Source organism: Eptesicus fuscus, chromosome 3, assembly GCF_027574615.1.
Source record: "Eptesicus fuscus isolate TK198812 chromosome 3, DD_ASM_mEF_20220401, whole genome shotgun sequence".
NCBI lineage: Eukaryota > Metazoa > Chordata > Mammalia > Chiroptera > Vespertilionidae > Eptesicus > Eptesicus fuscus.
This window is the reverse complement of record NC_072475.1, coordinates 82,196,477-82,213,872: the sequence shown is the minus strand read 5'-3', so window position 1 is coordinate 82,213,872 and position 17,396 is coordinate 82,196,477. Positions and strand designations below refer to the sequence as shown.

At 41.5% G+C, this 17,396-nt stretch overlaps 1 protein-coding gene across 1 annotated transcript in view; it reads left to right on the top strand.

Annotated features, from left to right (window-relative positions):
- The window catches only part of CRYBG3 (crystallin beta-gamma domain containing 3), a 140,919-nt gene that overhangs the window by 22,692 nt on the left and 100,831 nt on the right, over positions 1–17,396 (top strand). The window contains exon 2 of the mRNA XM_054714056.1: positions 3,677–3,743. Coding sequence (XP_054570031.1) covers positions 3,677–3,743 — 67 coding nt within the window. The remainder of the gene's footprint in view (positions 1–3,676; positions 3,744–17,396) is intronic.

Below are 17,396 nucleotides of genomic sequence, written 5' to 3'. Positions count from 1 at the left end.
ATGAATGTTATAGTTTCTGAATTTAATGGCTTCAAATTCTAGTTAAACAAAGGACAACCAACCATTGTGTTAAAGAGCAGAAATGGCCCAACCAGCATGGCTCAGTGGTTGAGCTTCGACCTATGAGCCAGAAGGTCAAGGTTCGATTCCCAGTCAGGGCACATGCTTGGGTTGTGGGCTCAATCCCTGGTGGGGGGCATGCAGGAGGGAGGTGATCAGTTATTCTCACATTATTGATGTTTCTATCTCTCTCTCTCCCTCTCCCTTCATCTCTGAAATCAATAAAATATGTGTGTGTGGTGGGGGGCTTAAAAGAGCAGAAATGTATGTATGAGGGGTAGTGAGAGTACAAAAAGAGTAAAATAGAACTAAATTGTAAATTGTAGAGGGTTAAGAGTTGGACAGGGTGGGACAGGTTGTTGCAGGAGAAGAAAGTGGCTTACTGGCATGTGAACTTGGCATATTCTAAGAATGGGAAGGGGTTCTGTGAGCCACATCATGAATAACTAACAGTATGCTAAGGACTTCATTTTATTCATCAACTGGTAGAGACTTGCTGAAGGGTTTTTTGAATGGAAGAGTGTCATGATCAGATTAGCAGGAAGAATGGATTGAAGCAGGGCAGTCCAGAACATGCCAGAAAGCAAGTTAGAAGGGACTCTCATAATCTAGGAAAGAAGTGGAGAAGCTCTAATTAAACCAGTGGTTTTTAATTTGTTTTTCTTTTAACCTCACCCGAGGATATTTTTCCCATTGATTTTTAGAGAGAGTGGAAGGGAGGGGAAGAGGCACAGAGAAGAAATATCTATGTGAGACAGTCACATCAATTGGTTGCCTCCTGCACATGCCCCAACTGGGGCCAGGGATCGATCCTGCAACAGAGGAATGTGTCCTTGACCGTAGTAGAGCCCAAGACCCTTCAGTCCGCTGGCCAACGCTCTAACCACTGAGCACCGGCTAGGGTTGAACCAGTGATTTGTATAGCTAATCCAAAATTTTAAAATGTGTTGTTTGCTTTAAAACTCAACACATTCTGAAATTTTGGTTTAGCAATAAGATTCATGAAACTTAAATACAATATAAGTTTCAGAAAGTTTTATGAAGTGTCAGGTATTAACTTCTTTGGGTGATTTTGACTTTAAATTCTTCAGCTGTTGGCTCAGTACAGAGTAACTTATGTGCTGACCTACAACGGTGGTTTTCTGCTATTTGGTGTGTGTTCTCAGCATGGAAGTAATTACAGCTACTTGAAAACACTGTGTTCTGCCTTAGCCCGTGGTCCCAAAGCTGCCCTTTCTGCAGAGCATTTGTATTGGAAAGAAATTTTTACCATTTCCTTTTACAATCTCACCAAAGCAGTACGTTTCTAGAAAGCCCTGTAAATACTCTAGATAAGCAGAATTTCAGGAATCTGAAAGCAGGAACTTAGGAGACTGAAATGCTTGTTGTATGTATAGGTAGATTTTAGATATGTCATGTAAAATTGATTGTAGTTAGATAATAAACTTATATCATCAATGTCAATATTATTTTTAAAATTATGCCCCAAATCTTTAAAATATGCTCTTTTTACATGTACTTTGTCAATCTCTTTTTTATTTCAGCTTAAGTAGACCATTATCGATTGACATTTAATTTAAAAAAGAAAAACTGAATTGTAAACAACCATGGCAAAAGATAAGGATAATAAAATAGAAAAAAGAGAGATAAGAATCCATTTACTGTAAAAATAACTATTTAGACATTCTTACTTTATAGATATGCATATGAATATAGGTCACAATTCTGTATTGTACAATATTATTTTATTTTCTACTTTTGTCTCTGTTTTTTCCTGTAGGATTTCCTTATGTTAAACACATAGTTCTTATCTTTATCTTGTTTACATGCTTGCTTTTCTTCAGAGCATAGCTGTATCTTAGTAGCCCATCTATTCCTACAGAGTCTGAGACCCAATGTCAGTTTAATCTGTTATATTTTCCAGGTGTTCATGATCTTACTAACTTTTCTTTGTTTTTTGATCACTACCATTTGTTCCCTGACTCTGCAAATTGAACTGGATTTTATGGATGGAAAAGCTAAGGAGCATAAATTGCATCCTCTCTTTCCATCCCATCTGCATTGTGTGGCCTTTATCTGATCTGAGCTGTTGCCACCTCCTCCTTTTCCATCCTCTCTCCACCAAGCCCCAGGATTCCATGATTTTCCACGTTCTCTCCCTCCCCTGCTTTAGGCTTGTCCCTGCCTGAGTGCTAGTAGGACAAAGGTCACATTTTGTCACAGGTCAGGCAGGTTCTTCATAGTCTGGCATCCACTAACCTCTGGTCTCAATCTCATCTCTAGCCTGTCACGAGTCCCTGTGCTCCAGTTTTATATTAAAAACAAACAAAACATGGTTTTCCGAAAATGCCATATTCTGTATTACCCCCTGCCTTTGTACCTCCTCTGTGGGCACTTCACTGATAGACAGTTGTTCCTTGATTCCTCTGTGGTCCATAGCATTTTGTTCATTCAGCAGTTATAACTTGTACCAAACGGTATTATTAGTTTGTATATCAGATCAAGTTCTACAAAGCCCCTGACCTACTTGTTCTTACACCCTCCAGGCCAAGCACAATTCCCAGCATATCAATTCCCAGATACTCTCGAGAGTGGAGCTACTTAATTTGTCTAGGGTTATGAAAGTATGAAAACAAGATAACATGTAAACTTAGAGATATAAATGTTTAGACCTAAAATGCGTATGTGCCTAATAGCCACAGTAGTTTATTATGCCATTTGAAAGGGCATCTGGTGAAAGTATTCCAAGCAAGACAATTAAAATTGACTATTTGGAAAATCATATTCTTCGGGAGCCATCTGGGGCACATCTGGGACTAGATAACCCTGCATCTATTTTGAGTAGTTCCCAGCCTCACTAGGTGACCCTACATGTTTATAAAAACTTGAGTAGAAATTTGTTTCAAATAACACTTGGCATAGGCATTCAGAAAAAAATCAGGCTATGGAGAACCTTAACCTTTTGCACTCGGATGTCGAGTGTGACTCGACACGGTTAGCATTAGAATAAATGAATCAAGAAAAAAGCAAGCGAGTGCAAAGGGTTAATATAAATAAAAGCAAAGAGTGCTAGTTCTTTCCAAGATTATGATAGTTGTTCATTGGTACTCATTCCTGTGATGCTGATTATCAACATAAGAAAATATAACACACAGTGGACTCGCAAAAATTTCTGAAGCCTGGATGAGCATTTTTTTTAAATTTTCAATTGCAGTTGACATACAATATTACTATTTTCAGGTGTACAGCATATTGGTTAGACATTTGTGTACCTTACACAGTGATCCCCCAATAAGTCTAGTAGCCCTCTGACACCACACATAGTTATTACAATCGTATTGACTATAACCCTGTGCTGCACTTTACATCCCTGTGACTGTGTTTATAACTGGCAATTGGTACATCTTTTCCTTCACCTTTTCTGGATGAGCATTTTTGAATGTGTTTTTCAAGTGTAGAGATTTAAATCAACATATTCTTAGTATAACAATTTGTATATGAATCTTTTGAGCATTGCACATAAAGAACCTTTCAGTGTTTGCTTTCAACACAGAAACTGTCTGATTTTAGTAATTCTCTCTTTATTTCAAAAGAAACTGTGGTTTTTATTTTTCAGTGTTGAAAATGAGCCCATGAGTACAAGTCAGAAAAAGGAAAATGTACTTTCATCAGAAGCAGTAAAGGTATAGTTTTAAATACATGTTTTATATCAAGCAAATATTTTTCTTAATTTCTGCTCATTCTTACTTTTTAGATTCTATCATCTCATTTTACATTCCCAAAAGAGCACTTTATGTGGAAATCCAGCCCAGCTCTACCAGACGTTTGCATCTGCGGGTGGGGTAAAGGTGGGGGGAGAAGGGCACTGAGGGAGTTGAAAGAGTGGGGGGTTCTTATCCCAGCTTGGCCACTAACCGGCTGTGTAGCCTTCAGCTGAGGTGGTTAACTTCTCTGTGCCTTAGTTTTCTAATCTGTAAATTGGATCACAGCCTCTTTCTTTAGGGAGATTTTTGATGTATGTTATGTTTTCTCAAATGCTGCTGACAACTAAAGATGCTTTTGAGGGTAGAAGTTAACAACATGTTCTCACATGTCACTAGTATGTAATGATATATTTGGTCAGCTCACATATGAACTGGCTTTCTTTGCTTCTGAAGTGTACTAGACCCTAGATAGTTATGGACAAGTGTGGTTAAAAAAAACCTTGAAAATCACTAAACCTTGTAACATTTCTTTTCGCTCATAGGGATTTTCTATAAATTAGGTGTCTGTTGTTTGGTGATGTGAGGCAAGTATGTGGTCACATTTTAGTAGCAGTCCAACATTCGTAGAGTTTGATCCCAGTTATTTTCTTTATATCTGATTTGGGACAGTCAGGCAAGGAGAAAGTGTGTGCTTTCCAGGGATGTTAGGGAAGCTCAGTTTGGTCAGTGGAAGGACCAGAAAGTCATTTGAATTCTTCGTTACTGACGTGGGCACTCTTAAACATTATGTAAGGTCCAAATGCAATAGATATGGTCAAGATAAAGCTGTTTTCGTTCTTTAGTCCTGCCTTCCCCATCATTGTAAGCAATATAAATATTATTTGAAAGAAAAAAATCAATATCTGGGTTTTTTTTTAGAACCTTAATGAAAGAATAAATCACGATTACCTTGCTTCCTTTATCTTTCTTCATTCCTTTGTGAGTTTGGCTACAAAATCCTGCCCCCAGGTTTTATAACATCTCCCCCCTCCTCTCTTGCAGTCATTTGTTAGCCAACCTGCTGGTTTATCACTGCACAGACTCTATAGCTTTATTCCTCCCTTCTTCAAAATTCTCACTTCAAATTCTCACTTCCAATGCTATACGTGCTCTACTTCAAAATTCTCACTTCCAATGCTATACATGCAACCTTGCTCTTGAATAGCTTCACAGGAGGTGTTACTTGTGAGATCTCAAACTTCAAAGTTTCTTTAGCTGCCAACTCTTGTCATTCCATCTCGTAATCCCTCATAGCCTCTGTCCCCACCCTTGACCTTCACCAAACCTTCCTGTTCTTGTTCCCTTCTCCCCTCTTGGTGTCCGCTTGTTTCTCTGCTCAGCCTGTAACGGAGAGTGTACTACTTCAGCTCTAATCTCACTGTAAAAAACCTTCAGTCTCCAAACTTGGCCTTCAGACGTTAATTTCCAGTAGTGCTACTTTCCACCTGCAGAGATTTCATCTAGAAAGCCACATCTCTGTGGATTCAGTAAGTACATATGGTGGGCGGACATAGTGGCGAGGTCTCCATGATTACAATATTTTCTATCCCTTCTTAATATCTTGTTTTGAGTGCCCAGGACAGTTCAATTTGGGATCTGGGCCCCCAAGTAAATATGACTCACAGTGATGAGACTGTTTCTCTTTATGATTTGAGGCCTGTAAGGTTACTGATACCCGGGCAGTCCAGCTAGCCTGTAATAGAACAGGCTCCATGGAACTCTCACTGGGGTAGCCTGAGCATTTGGCCCATGCATCATCTTCAGACATCATTCCATTTTTAGTTCTTGAAATAACACGTATATGCTATACAGTCGTGCGCCACTTAATGGCAGATACATTCTGAAAAATGCGTCATTAGGCAATTTTGTCATTGTACGAACATCACAGAGTGCACTTACACAAACCTGGATGGTAGCCTACTGCACACCTAGGCTAAACGGCATAGCCTATTGCTCCTAGGCTACAAACCTGAACAGCATGTTACTATACAAAACATAAGATTAAATCAAGGTCTATCCAAGATTGTGTAATCAGGACATGTAAACACCACATGAGATTGCTGCCGGCATAACATGACATACTCTGTTTTTTTAAATATGATTTTAGAGAGAGAGGAAGGGAGAGAGAGAAACAGAAACATTGACTTGTTGTTCTACTTATTTTTGCATTTGTTGGCTGTTTCTTGTATGTGCCCTGACTGGAGATTGAATCCGCAACCTGTCATACCAGGATGGTGCTCTAACAAACTGAGCTACCTGGCCAGGGCCATGACATACTCTTTTACACCAACCTTTTTTTAAATAAGAAGAAAGAATGCACGCTAAAACAACAATTAAAAGTATAGTAAATACATAAACCAGTAGCATAGTCATTTATTATCAAGTATTATGTACTGTACATAATTGTATATGCTGTACTTTTATACAACTGGCAACGCTTACAGCAGCATCACCACAAACATGAGTAATACATTGCCCTACAGTGAGGGCTACAATGCCAGGTGATGGGAATTTTCAGCTCCATTAATTTACGGCATCACTGTAGTATATGCAGTCCATTGTTGACTGCAACGCCGTTATTCGGTGCATGACTATACACATTTTGCTGTTTTGCTAACATTAGAGCTAGTTGTTACACTTGCACCTGCCATTCCACTGTAATATGAATATTTTTTATATTAGGTTTTTATATCTAGCTGGCAAACCTTACAGGTAGTCCGCATTCTACCTTTACTTCTCTGTGGGTTCTACAACCTTCTGTTGCAGCTTTAGACTCTTGCTGCTTTCATGTCTACTGTTATTTAAAAGTGGGACAGGTTTTAAAGCTCTGCTCCCTTCTACCTACATCAGAGGAATAGTCATCCCTCTCTCCCTTCCGAGGCTAAACTCCCTGAAGACCCCTACCAGTAGTATTGTTCACATAATTCCTGCCTTCTCTTGGGCCTTGCCTTGACTGCATGCATCCCTCCGTCTTCACTGGCTTCTTCTATTTCTCTCTGAATATATAAAACACAATTGTTTTGTGGTGGGGTTTTATTGTTTGTTTGGTTGGTTTTTTCATTTTAGGGGTCTGGGTTTCTTTTCAGTCTATTTTTTTCTTCACTCCTACCTGTTACGCAAACATTTCTTATGGAAGTTGGTCTTAATCACTGTTCAATTCTTTTCTCTCTCTGCCCAACCCCCACTGTTTAATTCTTTTTTTAAAAAATATATTTTATTGATTTTTTTACAGAGAGGAAGGGAGAGGGATAGAGAGTTAGAAACATCGATGAGAGAGAAACATCGATCAGCTTGCCTCCTGCACACCCCCTCCTGGGAATGTGCCCGCAACCAAGGTACATGCCTTTGACTAGAATCGAACCTGGGACCCTTGAGTCTGCAGGCCGACGCTCTATCCACTGAGCCAAACCGGTTCGGGCCCCATTGTTTAATTCTTAATGCTTTCTCTTTTTTAATCGTTTATGGTGATATTTTATTTTATTTTGTTGTTGCCAGAATCACAGATGTCTCCCATTTTCTCTCTTTTTGCCCCACTCCACCCAACCCCTGCCCTACCCCAGGCCTTCCCCATGCTATTGTCGATGGGTTATGCATATGTGCACGTATGTTCTTTGGTTAATCTCTTCCTGTGCCCTCTTCTCCCAAACCCCTCCCCCATTGAGATCTGTTGTTCTGTTCCATACATCCATACCACTGGACTTATTTTGTTGATTAGTTTACTTTATTCTTTAGATTCTACATCAACATGAGATCATATGATACTCGTCTTTCTCTAACTGGCTTATTTCATTTAGCATAATAGTCTTCAGGTCCATCCTTGCTATATCAAAGTGTAAGAGATCCTTCTTTTTTATAGCCGCAAAGTATTCCATTGTGTAAATGTACCTCAGCTTTTTTATCCACTCATCTACTCATGGGCACTTGGGTTGTTTCCAGATCTTAGCTATTATAAATTTCACTGCTATGAATGTAGGGTTGCATATAGTCTTTCTGATTGGTGTTTTGAGTTTCTTATGATATACTAGAGGCCCGGTGTATAAAATTCATGCCTGGGGGAGTGTCCCTCAGCCCAGCCTGCACCCTCTCCAATCTGGGACCCCTCGAGGGTTGTCCAACTGCCCATTTAGGCCCCCTCCTGATAGGATCAGGCCTAAACGGCCAGTCGGACATCCCTCTCACAATCCAGGACTGCTGGCTCCCAACTGCTCACCTGCCTGCCTTCCTGATTGCCCCTTACTGCTTCTGCCTGCCAGCCTGATCACCCCCTAACCACTCCCCTGCCAGCCTGATTGATGCCTAACTGCTCCCCTGCCAACCCGATTGCCCCTAACTGCCCTCCCCTGCCAGCCTGGTCACCCCCAACTGCCCTCCCCTGCAGGCCTGGTCCCCCCCAACTGCTCTCCCCTGCAGGCCTGGGTCCCCTTCAACTGCCCTTCCCTGCAGGCTTGGTCGCCCCCAACTTACCTCCTCTGCCGTCCTGGTCACCCCTAACTGCCCTCCTCTGCAGGCTTGATTGCCCCCAACTACCATCTTGTGGAGGCCATCTTGTGTCCACATGGGGGTAACCATCTTTGACCACATGGGGGCAGCCATCTTGTGTGTTGGAGTGATGGTCAATTTGTATATTACTCTTTTATTAGATAGGACTCCCAGAAGTGGGGTTGCTGAATCAAACAGCAGATCCATTTTCAATTTTTTGAGGAATCTCCATACTCTTTTCCATAGTGGCTGTACCAGTCTGCATTCCTACCACCAGTAGCATGCTAGGGTTCCCTTTTCTCCACATCTTGGCCAACACTTAACATATGTTGATGGCAGGTGTGAAGTGGTACCTCATTATAGTTTTAATTTGTATCTCTCTGATGATTAGTGACCTTGAGCCTATTTTCATGTGTCTATTGGTATCTGTATGTCCTCTTTGGACAAGTGTCTATTCAGTTCCTTTGCCCATTTTTTAATTGGATTGTTTGTCTTCCTGGTTGTGAGGTGTATAACTTCTTTGTATATTTTTTAAATTAAACCCTTATCAGATGTGTCATTGGCAAATATGTTTTCCTATCAATAGGTTCCATTTTCATTTTGTTCATGGTTTCTTTTGCTGTGAAGAAGCTTTTTAGTTTGATATAGTCCCACTTGTTAATTTTTTCCTTTGTTTCCCTTGCCCTAGGTGATCTATCAGTGAAAATATTTATACATGAGTGTCTGAGATTATGCTGCCTTTTTTTAAAAAAATATGTTTTTATTGATTTCAGAGAGAGGAAGGGAGAGGGAGAGAGGCATAGAAACATCAATGAGAGAGAATCATTGATCGGCTGCCTCATGCATACCCCCTACTGGGGATCGAGCCTGAAACCCAGGCACGTGCCCTGAGCGGGAATCAAACCATGACCTCCTGGTTCGTAGTTCAGTGTTCGACCACTGAGCCACACTGGCTGGGCTTTACTGTCTTCTTAATGCTTTCTGACTCCTGCCTTTTCCCTAGTCCCCTCAGGCATGGGAAGCCTAGTACTGTCCTGGCACATGTGTTATAGATACTCAAGTAGTTGTTAAATGAGTTAAGGTCATTCCATGGATCTGGTGGCTTCTTGTTAACCACATTCAATGGCTTTTTCTTAAAAAAAAATTTTTTTTTTATTGATTTTAGAGAGGAAGGGAGAGGGGAAGAGAGATAGAAGCATCAGTGTTGAGAGAGAATCATTAATTGGCTGCCTCCTACATGCCTCCTACTGGGGATCAAGCCCCAAACCCGGGCATATGCCCTGACCTGGAATCAAACTGTGACCTCCTGGTTCATAGGTCGGCGCTCAACCACCAAGCCACACCAGCTAGCCGGTCTCTCCGTGACTTTTTTTTAAGTTCTTATTTTATTTCATCAGTTGGGACACTTGATTTCCCAAGTCTTGCTTCCTTTCCAGAAATTTTGTTTTTTATCTTTGCTTCCATGATATTGTACTTTCTGGTTTCAGTTCCTGCCTCTGGCCATTTCCTTCCGTTTCCTTCACTGATTCTCTTTGGCTAACTTTCTATTCATGTAGATGTTTCTCTAAGACCCTCAGCCCTCCTCAGTGTCAGTCTTCTAAAGTAATATTTTCAATGTCACTGCTTCATATTTTGGCTCTTAGATCTCTACCCAACATCCCTCTTGAGCTCTAGAATTGATTGTCAGCATTTCAGCCATTTGAAATGCTGACAATCAATTCCATACAGATGGCTTTTGATACCTCAAATCCAGTCTGCCCAAAAGTCTCAGTATCTTCAGAGGTGTTTTCTCTCTCTCTCTCTCTCTCTCTCTCTCTCTCTCTCTCTCTCTCTCTATATATATATATATATATATATATATGTGTGTGTGTGTGTGTGTGTGTGTGTGTGTGTGTGTGTATGTATATACACATATACATATATATATATCCTATATAATAAAGAGCTAATATGCTAATGGTCGTGACGCCCTCACGCCGTAAGGACCATTGAGCAGGAGGCTGTATGCATGGCAGGGCAGAGCTGTCGCCTTGCTCCGGAGACAGGGCAGAAGCAGGGAGGTGCCAGGAGGAGGCAGGACCAGCCCAAGGCAACTTGCAGGACCGAAGGTAGGGCTTGAAGCAACCAGAGAAGGCCCAAGGGGTCGGGGGCGGAGCGGGCAGGCACGCTTCAACTCTGGGTGGAGAAGTTAGGTGTCAAGGCGAGGAGCGTGGGTGGGCGGGGCACACAATTCCGCACATCGGGTCTCTAATATATATATGTATATTTGGGAGGCAGAAGTGGTGGAAGGTATGGAGGGTTGTTAAACTGCTTGAGATGGGGAAGAACCCTGGGCTCAAGTACTTCATTGGGAGGGTTTCATCCACACACTTTACTTTTAACCCCGCCTCTCACGCTGCCTTCAGTGGTGCTTGGTGTCCTCAGAAATGAGCTATTTCAGGTTGTCTGTGGGTGGACTGTTTGGTGTATGATCCGAGTCCCTGTTGCAGACACTAGGGTGGAAGCTTTCATTGGTCAGTTACTGTGACTCCATCTGCCTTCGCCTTCTAAACCTTTTCTTAAATTTCTTATCTGCCAATATCTACTCTCTCCCTTTCTATGTACTTATAGCTTAAGAAAGGAGTCCCTTTACTATCATTTTAGAGTGTTTTGATAAGAAAATAAATCAGTATGTGTGGTTTACCTATAGTGTTAATCAGAATTTTTTTCTTTTTTATAGTGGAAGAAAGTGAATCTCAGATTGTCACTTGACAAAACTCGCACTGTGGGGGAGGCAAGAGAATTCAGATGCAGTTCTATACCATCATGGGTCCCATTTTTTAACATAATTTATAAAATATATTCATAAACTAAATTTGTCAAAAGGAAATCCTATTGAAAAATTAAAATAACTGTGGCAGTAAGTCTGTTTTCAGAAATGAGTCATGAGCTAAATAAAGTGAATTAAATCTGGACCATAGGTTATAGATTGTCCAATACAGGCCTACATAAATTGATAATGATTAGGTTTATTCTCAATAGCTTGGCATCTGCTTTATATGAAATTTAACTCTCATCCCACTTTAGAATTATTGCCCATAACTAATCATATAGCTTTGATGAAGGTTCTGGCGCCTTATGAAAAACAGTGGCTAATATGCCTGTGATGTTTCTATGGATGGATCATCAAGGGGTATCAATCTAGTGCACATTACTGTTAGTTATTTATGATCCATAACACGTATGTTTATCTTCCCATAAGTCACTTACTGCAAAGAACTACACACTTTTTTTTTTTATTGTTGTCACTGTTTATTGATATATAAAAATATTCCTGGCTGATATGGTTCAGTGGTTAAGCATCAACCTATGAACCAGGAGGTTGCGGTCAAATCCCGGTCAGGGCACATGCCTGGGTTGTGGGCGTGATCCCCAGTAGGGGGTGTGCAGGAGGCAGCCAATGGATGATTCTCTCTCATCATAGATGCTGCTCTCTCTCCCTCTGCCTTCCTCTCTGAAATAAAAATATATTTAAAAATTAAATTAAATTAATACAGAATAAAAATAGAAGAATTGTAGTTCAAGATCATCTCACAGAGGAAAAATAGTCACTAATTGTTCTTTAAATTAATGCCTGTATTGAGAATACAGTACTGTTTAGTAAGATGAACATATTAAATGTATGTATCTGTTCATATTTTGATTTGTATAACTCTTCTTTCCTTATTGGTCTTTTTCAACTCTTTCTCAGCCAGAGGTGAAATGGTAGTCAAATTAAATGTATTAAATGTTCTCTTGGTTAGGGGGAAATTTGTTACTGAACTAATTTTAAAAATTAATTATGACCTTAATAAGTGCTTGCTATTATTTTTCTCAGTGATACAGATAAAATAGCAGCAATATGACATCAATTTAATACAGAGATTTTCTGTTTCTTTTTTCAAGCACACAAACGCTTTAAAAAGTTTTTTTTTCAATTATAGCTCTGGCCAGTGTGGCTCAGTTCGTCGAGCATTGTCCCATGCACCAAGAGGTCACTGGTTCCATTCCCAGTCAGGGCACATGTCTGGGTTAGGGGGTATGCAGGAGGCAGCCAATCAGTGTTTCTCTCTCTCTCTCTCTCTCTCTCTCTCTCTCTCTCTCTCCTCCTCCCTCTCCCCTCTCCCCTCTCCCCTCTCTCCTTTCCCCCTCCCTCCCTCCTTCTCTTTTCCTCTCTCTCAAAAATCAATAAAAACATATTTAAAATTATTTTTCAACTATAAATTCTTGGAATTCTGTGTATAAACAGGTTCAAGCAGAGCTGGCCTGGTTCTGATAGGAATGAGTTGCCTGGAGCCCACAGTCAGCCACTGTTCTCTGCCTCTGCCAACCATAGCACCTTTTGGGAGCAGGTTTAAAATGTCATGTACACTGACGGGAAGAGCACAGTCTTTGGAATCTGACATATCTGGGCTAAAATCCCAGATCTCCAAGTGGTGGCAGCTTTGTAACATTGAAAAATAGACTCAACCTCGCTGAACTTTGGTTTGCTGATCTGTAGTAGAAGGTGCTCAGTCCTTATTTCCTAGGAATGCTGTTGAATTAATTGAGGTAACATGTGTAGCAGTGGACTATGCCTGATAAGTAGGAACTCAGGAACAGCTGTCTTCTTGCCATAGAAAGTCTGGCTGAAACTTAGCAATAACTCTTTGCTTGAGAGTGGTACTGATTTTTTCTGGATGAATAGTATAGAAATCAGCTATTAGAAACATTGATTCTCTGTAATATTTGAAAAGAAGGCATGCGAGAAGGTATACATATTGAACTTTAGCTAGAAGTCCGAAGTCCCCACCCCCTGCTGCTTTGTACAGTCTGAGTGCTGTCAGGATGCCTGAGGTGCAGACTGCACTGTGTCACTGTGCAGTTCAGATGGCGAGAGGGACAGCCAGGGCTTCATCCTGTCAGTGTGGCTGGTGCCGGTCTGGGGCCTTGATATCTCGGAATTTGGGGGTGTTGGATATATTGTAGGGTACCTGGTTTTGATTTGCAGCAGCAACAGTCTATCATAGGCCTAGGGTGGTCCTACTTTGTGTTATGATGGAGTCCCTTATCAAAGTGGAAACTAGTCATGCACATACTCTAGATTTCTGGGAATAAATTCACCTCCATGAGTGCCAGACATTGAGAACATTAAAGGGGACTCCAAAAAGCTCGCATAGAATTAAAAACATATCTTATTCTGGCCCAGTGTTTTCGTTGGAGAAGTCTTTATACCAGAACAGGAAGGAATGGCTTTTCCCCGTTATGTCATTTTGTTCCTTTCTCTTCTCACCTTCCACACCTGCCCTGGGGGATTTGGTTGCTGCCTACACCTTAGCCTATGACAAAGCTCGTATCTGTCCGTCCACTCCTGAGCTTCAGGGAAATAGAACCAATTTGTGGATTGGCCTTTCCCAGGCATGTTCCTGGGTAGGAGATTGGACATACTAAAAAAACTGAATTCCGCTTTCTGAATTCCCTATCCTGCTAAAGTGCACCACGAGTTACTCAATCTTTACATCTGGGAATGATTCTACAAATTTTTTTCCCTTCCCTGGTGCCAAGGCCCATCAGCAGTCCTTCTTTCCATACCCATTGCTACATGTAGCTCAGACTTTTCTTACTTAGATCAGCAGTTTTTACCTATTATTTTCCCCTGACACTTATGATAGATGACTGTCCTGGGTCACCTGAGGTTAAGGGTGCTTATTTAGCACACTATATATAACTGTGTCATCTTATCAGAAATTACATGGAAATGAAAAATTGAAAGTAACACCACAGATATATAACCTTGATTCCATTCTACAGCATTTAAAAAAGTGAGATTTTACCTTTTTAACTAATTTTGTAACAAATTAATGTGACATCTCAACACCGATCACAACACTGGTGTCATGACATACAAGTTGCAAGAAACTTATTTGTTATGTTAAATGATAATCAGCTTAGGGCAAAATAGGTGATGGCCAACCTGCTTACCTGTTCTAATTTTTTAGTGAAAAAAATAATTATGTGATAAAAAGATAATGTTATCTTTCAAGCAAAATTACTTAACGGGAGGGGGGGGATAAATAGCTCATTAATATTAGTGGTAAAATCCATTTACTGAAAAATTTTGTTGAGGCAAATATGTCAGTAGTCTATATGGAGTTACTCAGACAACCAACCACAAACCAAATTCATTATGATAAAGGTAAATAAAGAGTGATTTTTATTCAAAAATTTAGCACTACATAAACTATAGGTAATTTAAGATATCAGTAATAATAAACTGATAATAAAAACTTTCCTCAAAATTGAGGAAATTTCAACTCTTGATGGTGGAATTTCAGTTATTAACAAATTTGCCAATGTGTTGTAGCCAGATGTCTTAGAAAACAAACTAGAATTCTCTAGTAAGCAGCTGGTTTTTATATATGAATACCAGATTTTAGTAACTGTTAATAATTGTAGGTAATATTCCTATTCATGATGAAAGCATGTGAAACTGTTGCCTTCACCTTCTGGTGGTGGCAGAGAAAACAAAAGATCTTCGGGGTGTCCATTGGAAAATCATATATAGGCATTTTCCATTCTGAAAAACTTGAGTTGTAGTAGGAATTTCCCAGTCAATGAGGGTGAGAGAGAAGTGGTGTCAGCAGTAGGAACAGCATGTGCAAAAACATGCTATAGTCAGAGTGGGAGAGAAGGAGAGAGGGGGGGCGGTGGGGCAGGGGGGGGGGCGCGGAGAGAATGAATAAGAGTGCATATGATGGCATTAGACATTGCAGGCATAGTGAGTTACAGGAGATGAAATCGGCGAACACAGGAGCTAGATCCACCAAAACCTTGAACGCTATGCTAGGGAGTTTGGATTTTATCCTGATGGCTCTTGGAGGCCTTTAAGGATGGTAAAATTTAAATTCTAAAAGATTGCTCTGGCCTTTGTCTGGAGGTTAGACTGTGGGAATGGAAACAAGGAAACAAGTTAAGTCGCTCCTGGCAGTCTGCTAGGGGACAGGGCATAGTGTCCTGATGTTCTGTCTGACTTATTTAACGAATGGGAATGTTGTAGTTTACAGAAAATGGAAGAATGGAGACATATCATGGTCAAGGTCCATTTGGGATGGACTGAGTTTGAGGTTCCAGTGAAGCATGCAGGTGGATATGGAAGCCTAGTTGATACCTAGATGCACAGTCTGAGCTGAGAATACAGGTCTGGGAATCATCCGATTAATCAAATCTGGGAAATGAGATTTCATGAGAAGATCATGAAGGTAAATCAGGACTGGGCTGGAGATCAGAGAAGCACGATATATAAGGGATGGCTAGAAGAATGCGAACTTGAAGGAGATAGAGTATAAGGAAGAACAGAGTGATGATGTAGGAGACAAAGGAAAGCTAGTTTGTTTGTTTGTTTGTTTTCATTTTTTTTATTAAGGTATTATATGTGTACATATCTTACCATTGCCCCCATGGAAAGCTAGTTTTCAGGAAGAGAATCAGTCTCACATTCTGTAAACGCATCATGTAAAACCAGGACAGAAAGATAACGTCATTGAGTTATCAAGTGGGGCATTGTCTCTGAGAGAGATCATGGTCACGGCACGTTGAGGAGGAAGCCAGAACTCGGGGGCTTGAAGAGTGACTGGGAGGAAAGGGAAAGAAGATGGCGAGGGCTGCTAACTCCTGTTTAAGTAGGTTGGTAGTGAAGAGAGGGAAGGCTGCAGGGTGGGTTTACAGAGGGGCAGATGCCGAACTGAGGTTCCTGAGGAGACAGGAAGGATTATGAAGTGGTGCCACGGTGGAGGAATTAGCCGTGGTGAGGAGTCCTTCCCCCTCCATTGTGAGGGTGAGCGAAGGATTCACAGGTGCTGCAGCTGTGGTGCAGGTAGGGGGCGGGGGTGGAGTCAGAGCTAGAGGGAGTGTCTCCATGAAACAGAAGGTAGGACCCTCTGCTGAGCCAGCGAGTGGGACAGTGGAGGAGGCAGCCTAAGGGATGTGGGAAAGGTTAAAAATAGCTGCTGTGGAGAATGGGGGAAGACTGCAGACTGGTTTCCAGCAGGGGCTGTAAATTGTGAATTGCTGGCAGTCTGAATCTGCATAGGTGTGCATATTCCTGTGGGTTTCTAAAGCAAGGCTCATTCACTCATATGGAAAAGATCAAACTGGAATTTTTCTGGGTGGGGATGACCAAGGGACAAATAAAAGAGGCTTTGAGGTTATTGGCCTCAAATTAGATGTTTGGATCGAGAAGGTAAGAACATTTGTAGGAACTGAAAGGGACAGGGTAAGAAAGGACAGACGCTGTGAAGAGGCAGAACTGGTGGTACACCTGGACAGTGGGTAGGAGAGCTGGGAAGATGAGAGGCTGTGGACATAGGAATGCCTGCACATGAGGGTCAGAGCCCACGCGGGGGTGGTTATGGGCACGGACAGCCCAGGGTTGGCCAAAGGGGCAAGCAGAGGCACAGTGGAAGTGGAGGTCATTAGAGCTGAGGGCGCTAAGGAACTGGGGTTAGGGTGTTCTGAAGGATCATCCTTACTGTGTACAACGAAGGTAGAGCTTTAGGGATGACCAAGCCAGGTATTGAAACAGTAAAGGAAGAGTCACCTGGCCCTTCCCTGTTTCCCACGCAGCATACTCTTCCCTTGATGACACTCTTAATCCCTTGACCTTCTTGTCCTTGTTCCCTGTGCCATCACCATGTTGGGATAGCACCTGCCCCTGCTAGAGGCTCATAGAAGAGGTGACAAACAGATGCCAGTTGGACCCACAAATCAGTTCTTACATCACTGGAATGGAGGCTCTGTGAAAGCAGGACTTTGGTGTATTTTCTTACTGCTGCATCTAAGCCCCTCGAATAGTGTCTTGCTGTTCGTTATTAAATGAGTGAATACTTCAGAGTTTACATTGACCCTAACTGCTGCTTGGCATACCTGCTTTCAGCCTGTTGTTGCATTTCCCAGAAACACTCTCCCAAGTCTTCCCTCGGCCCCAGCTCCGCCTCTGCGTCCCTCCTCCAGCTCGGCGTCTCTCCTCTCACCTTATTGAGGCCAGGGCGCTGTCAGACCTTTCTCGTCGTCTCTGTCTTTTCTGCTTACAAATTTCTGACTTTAGCCACTTTCTTACCG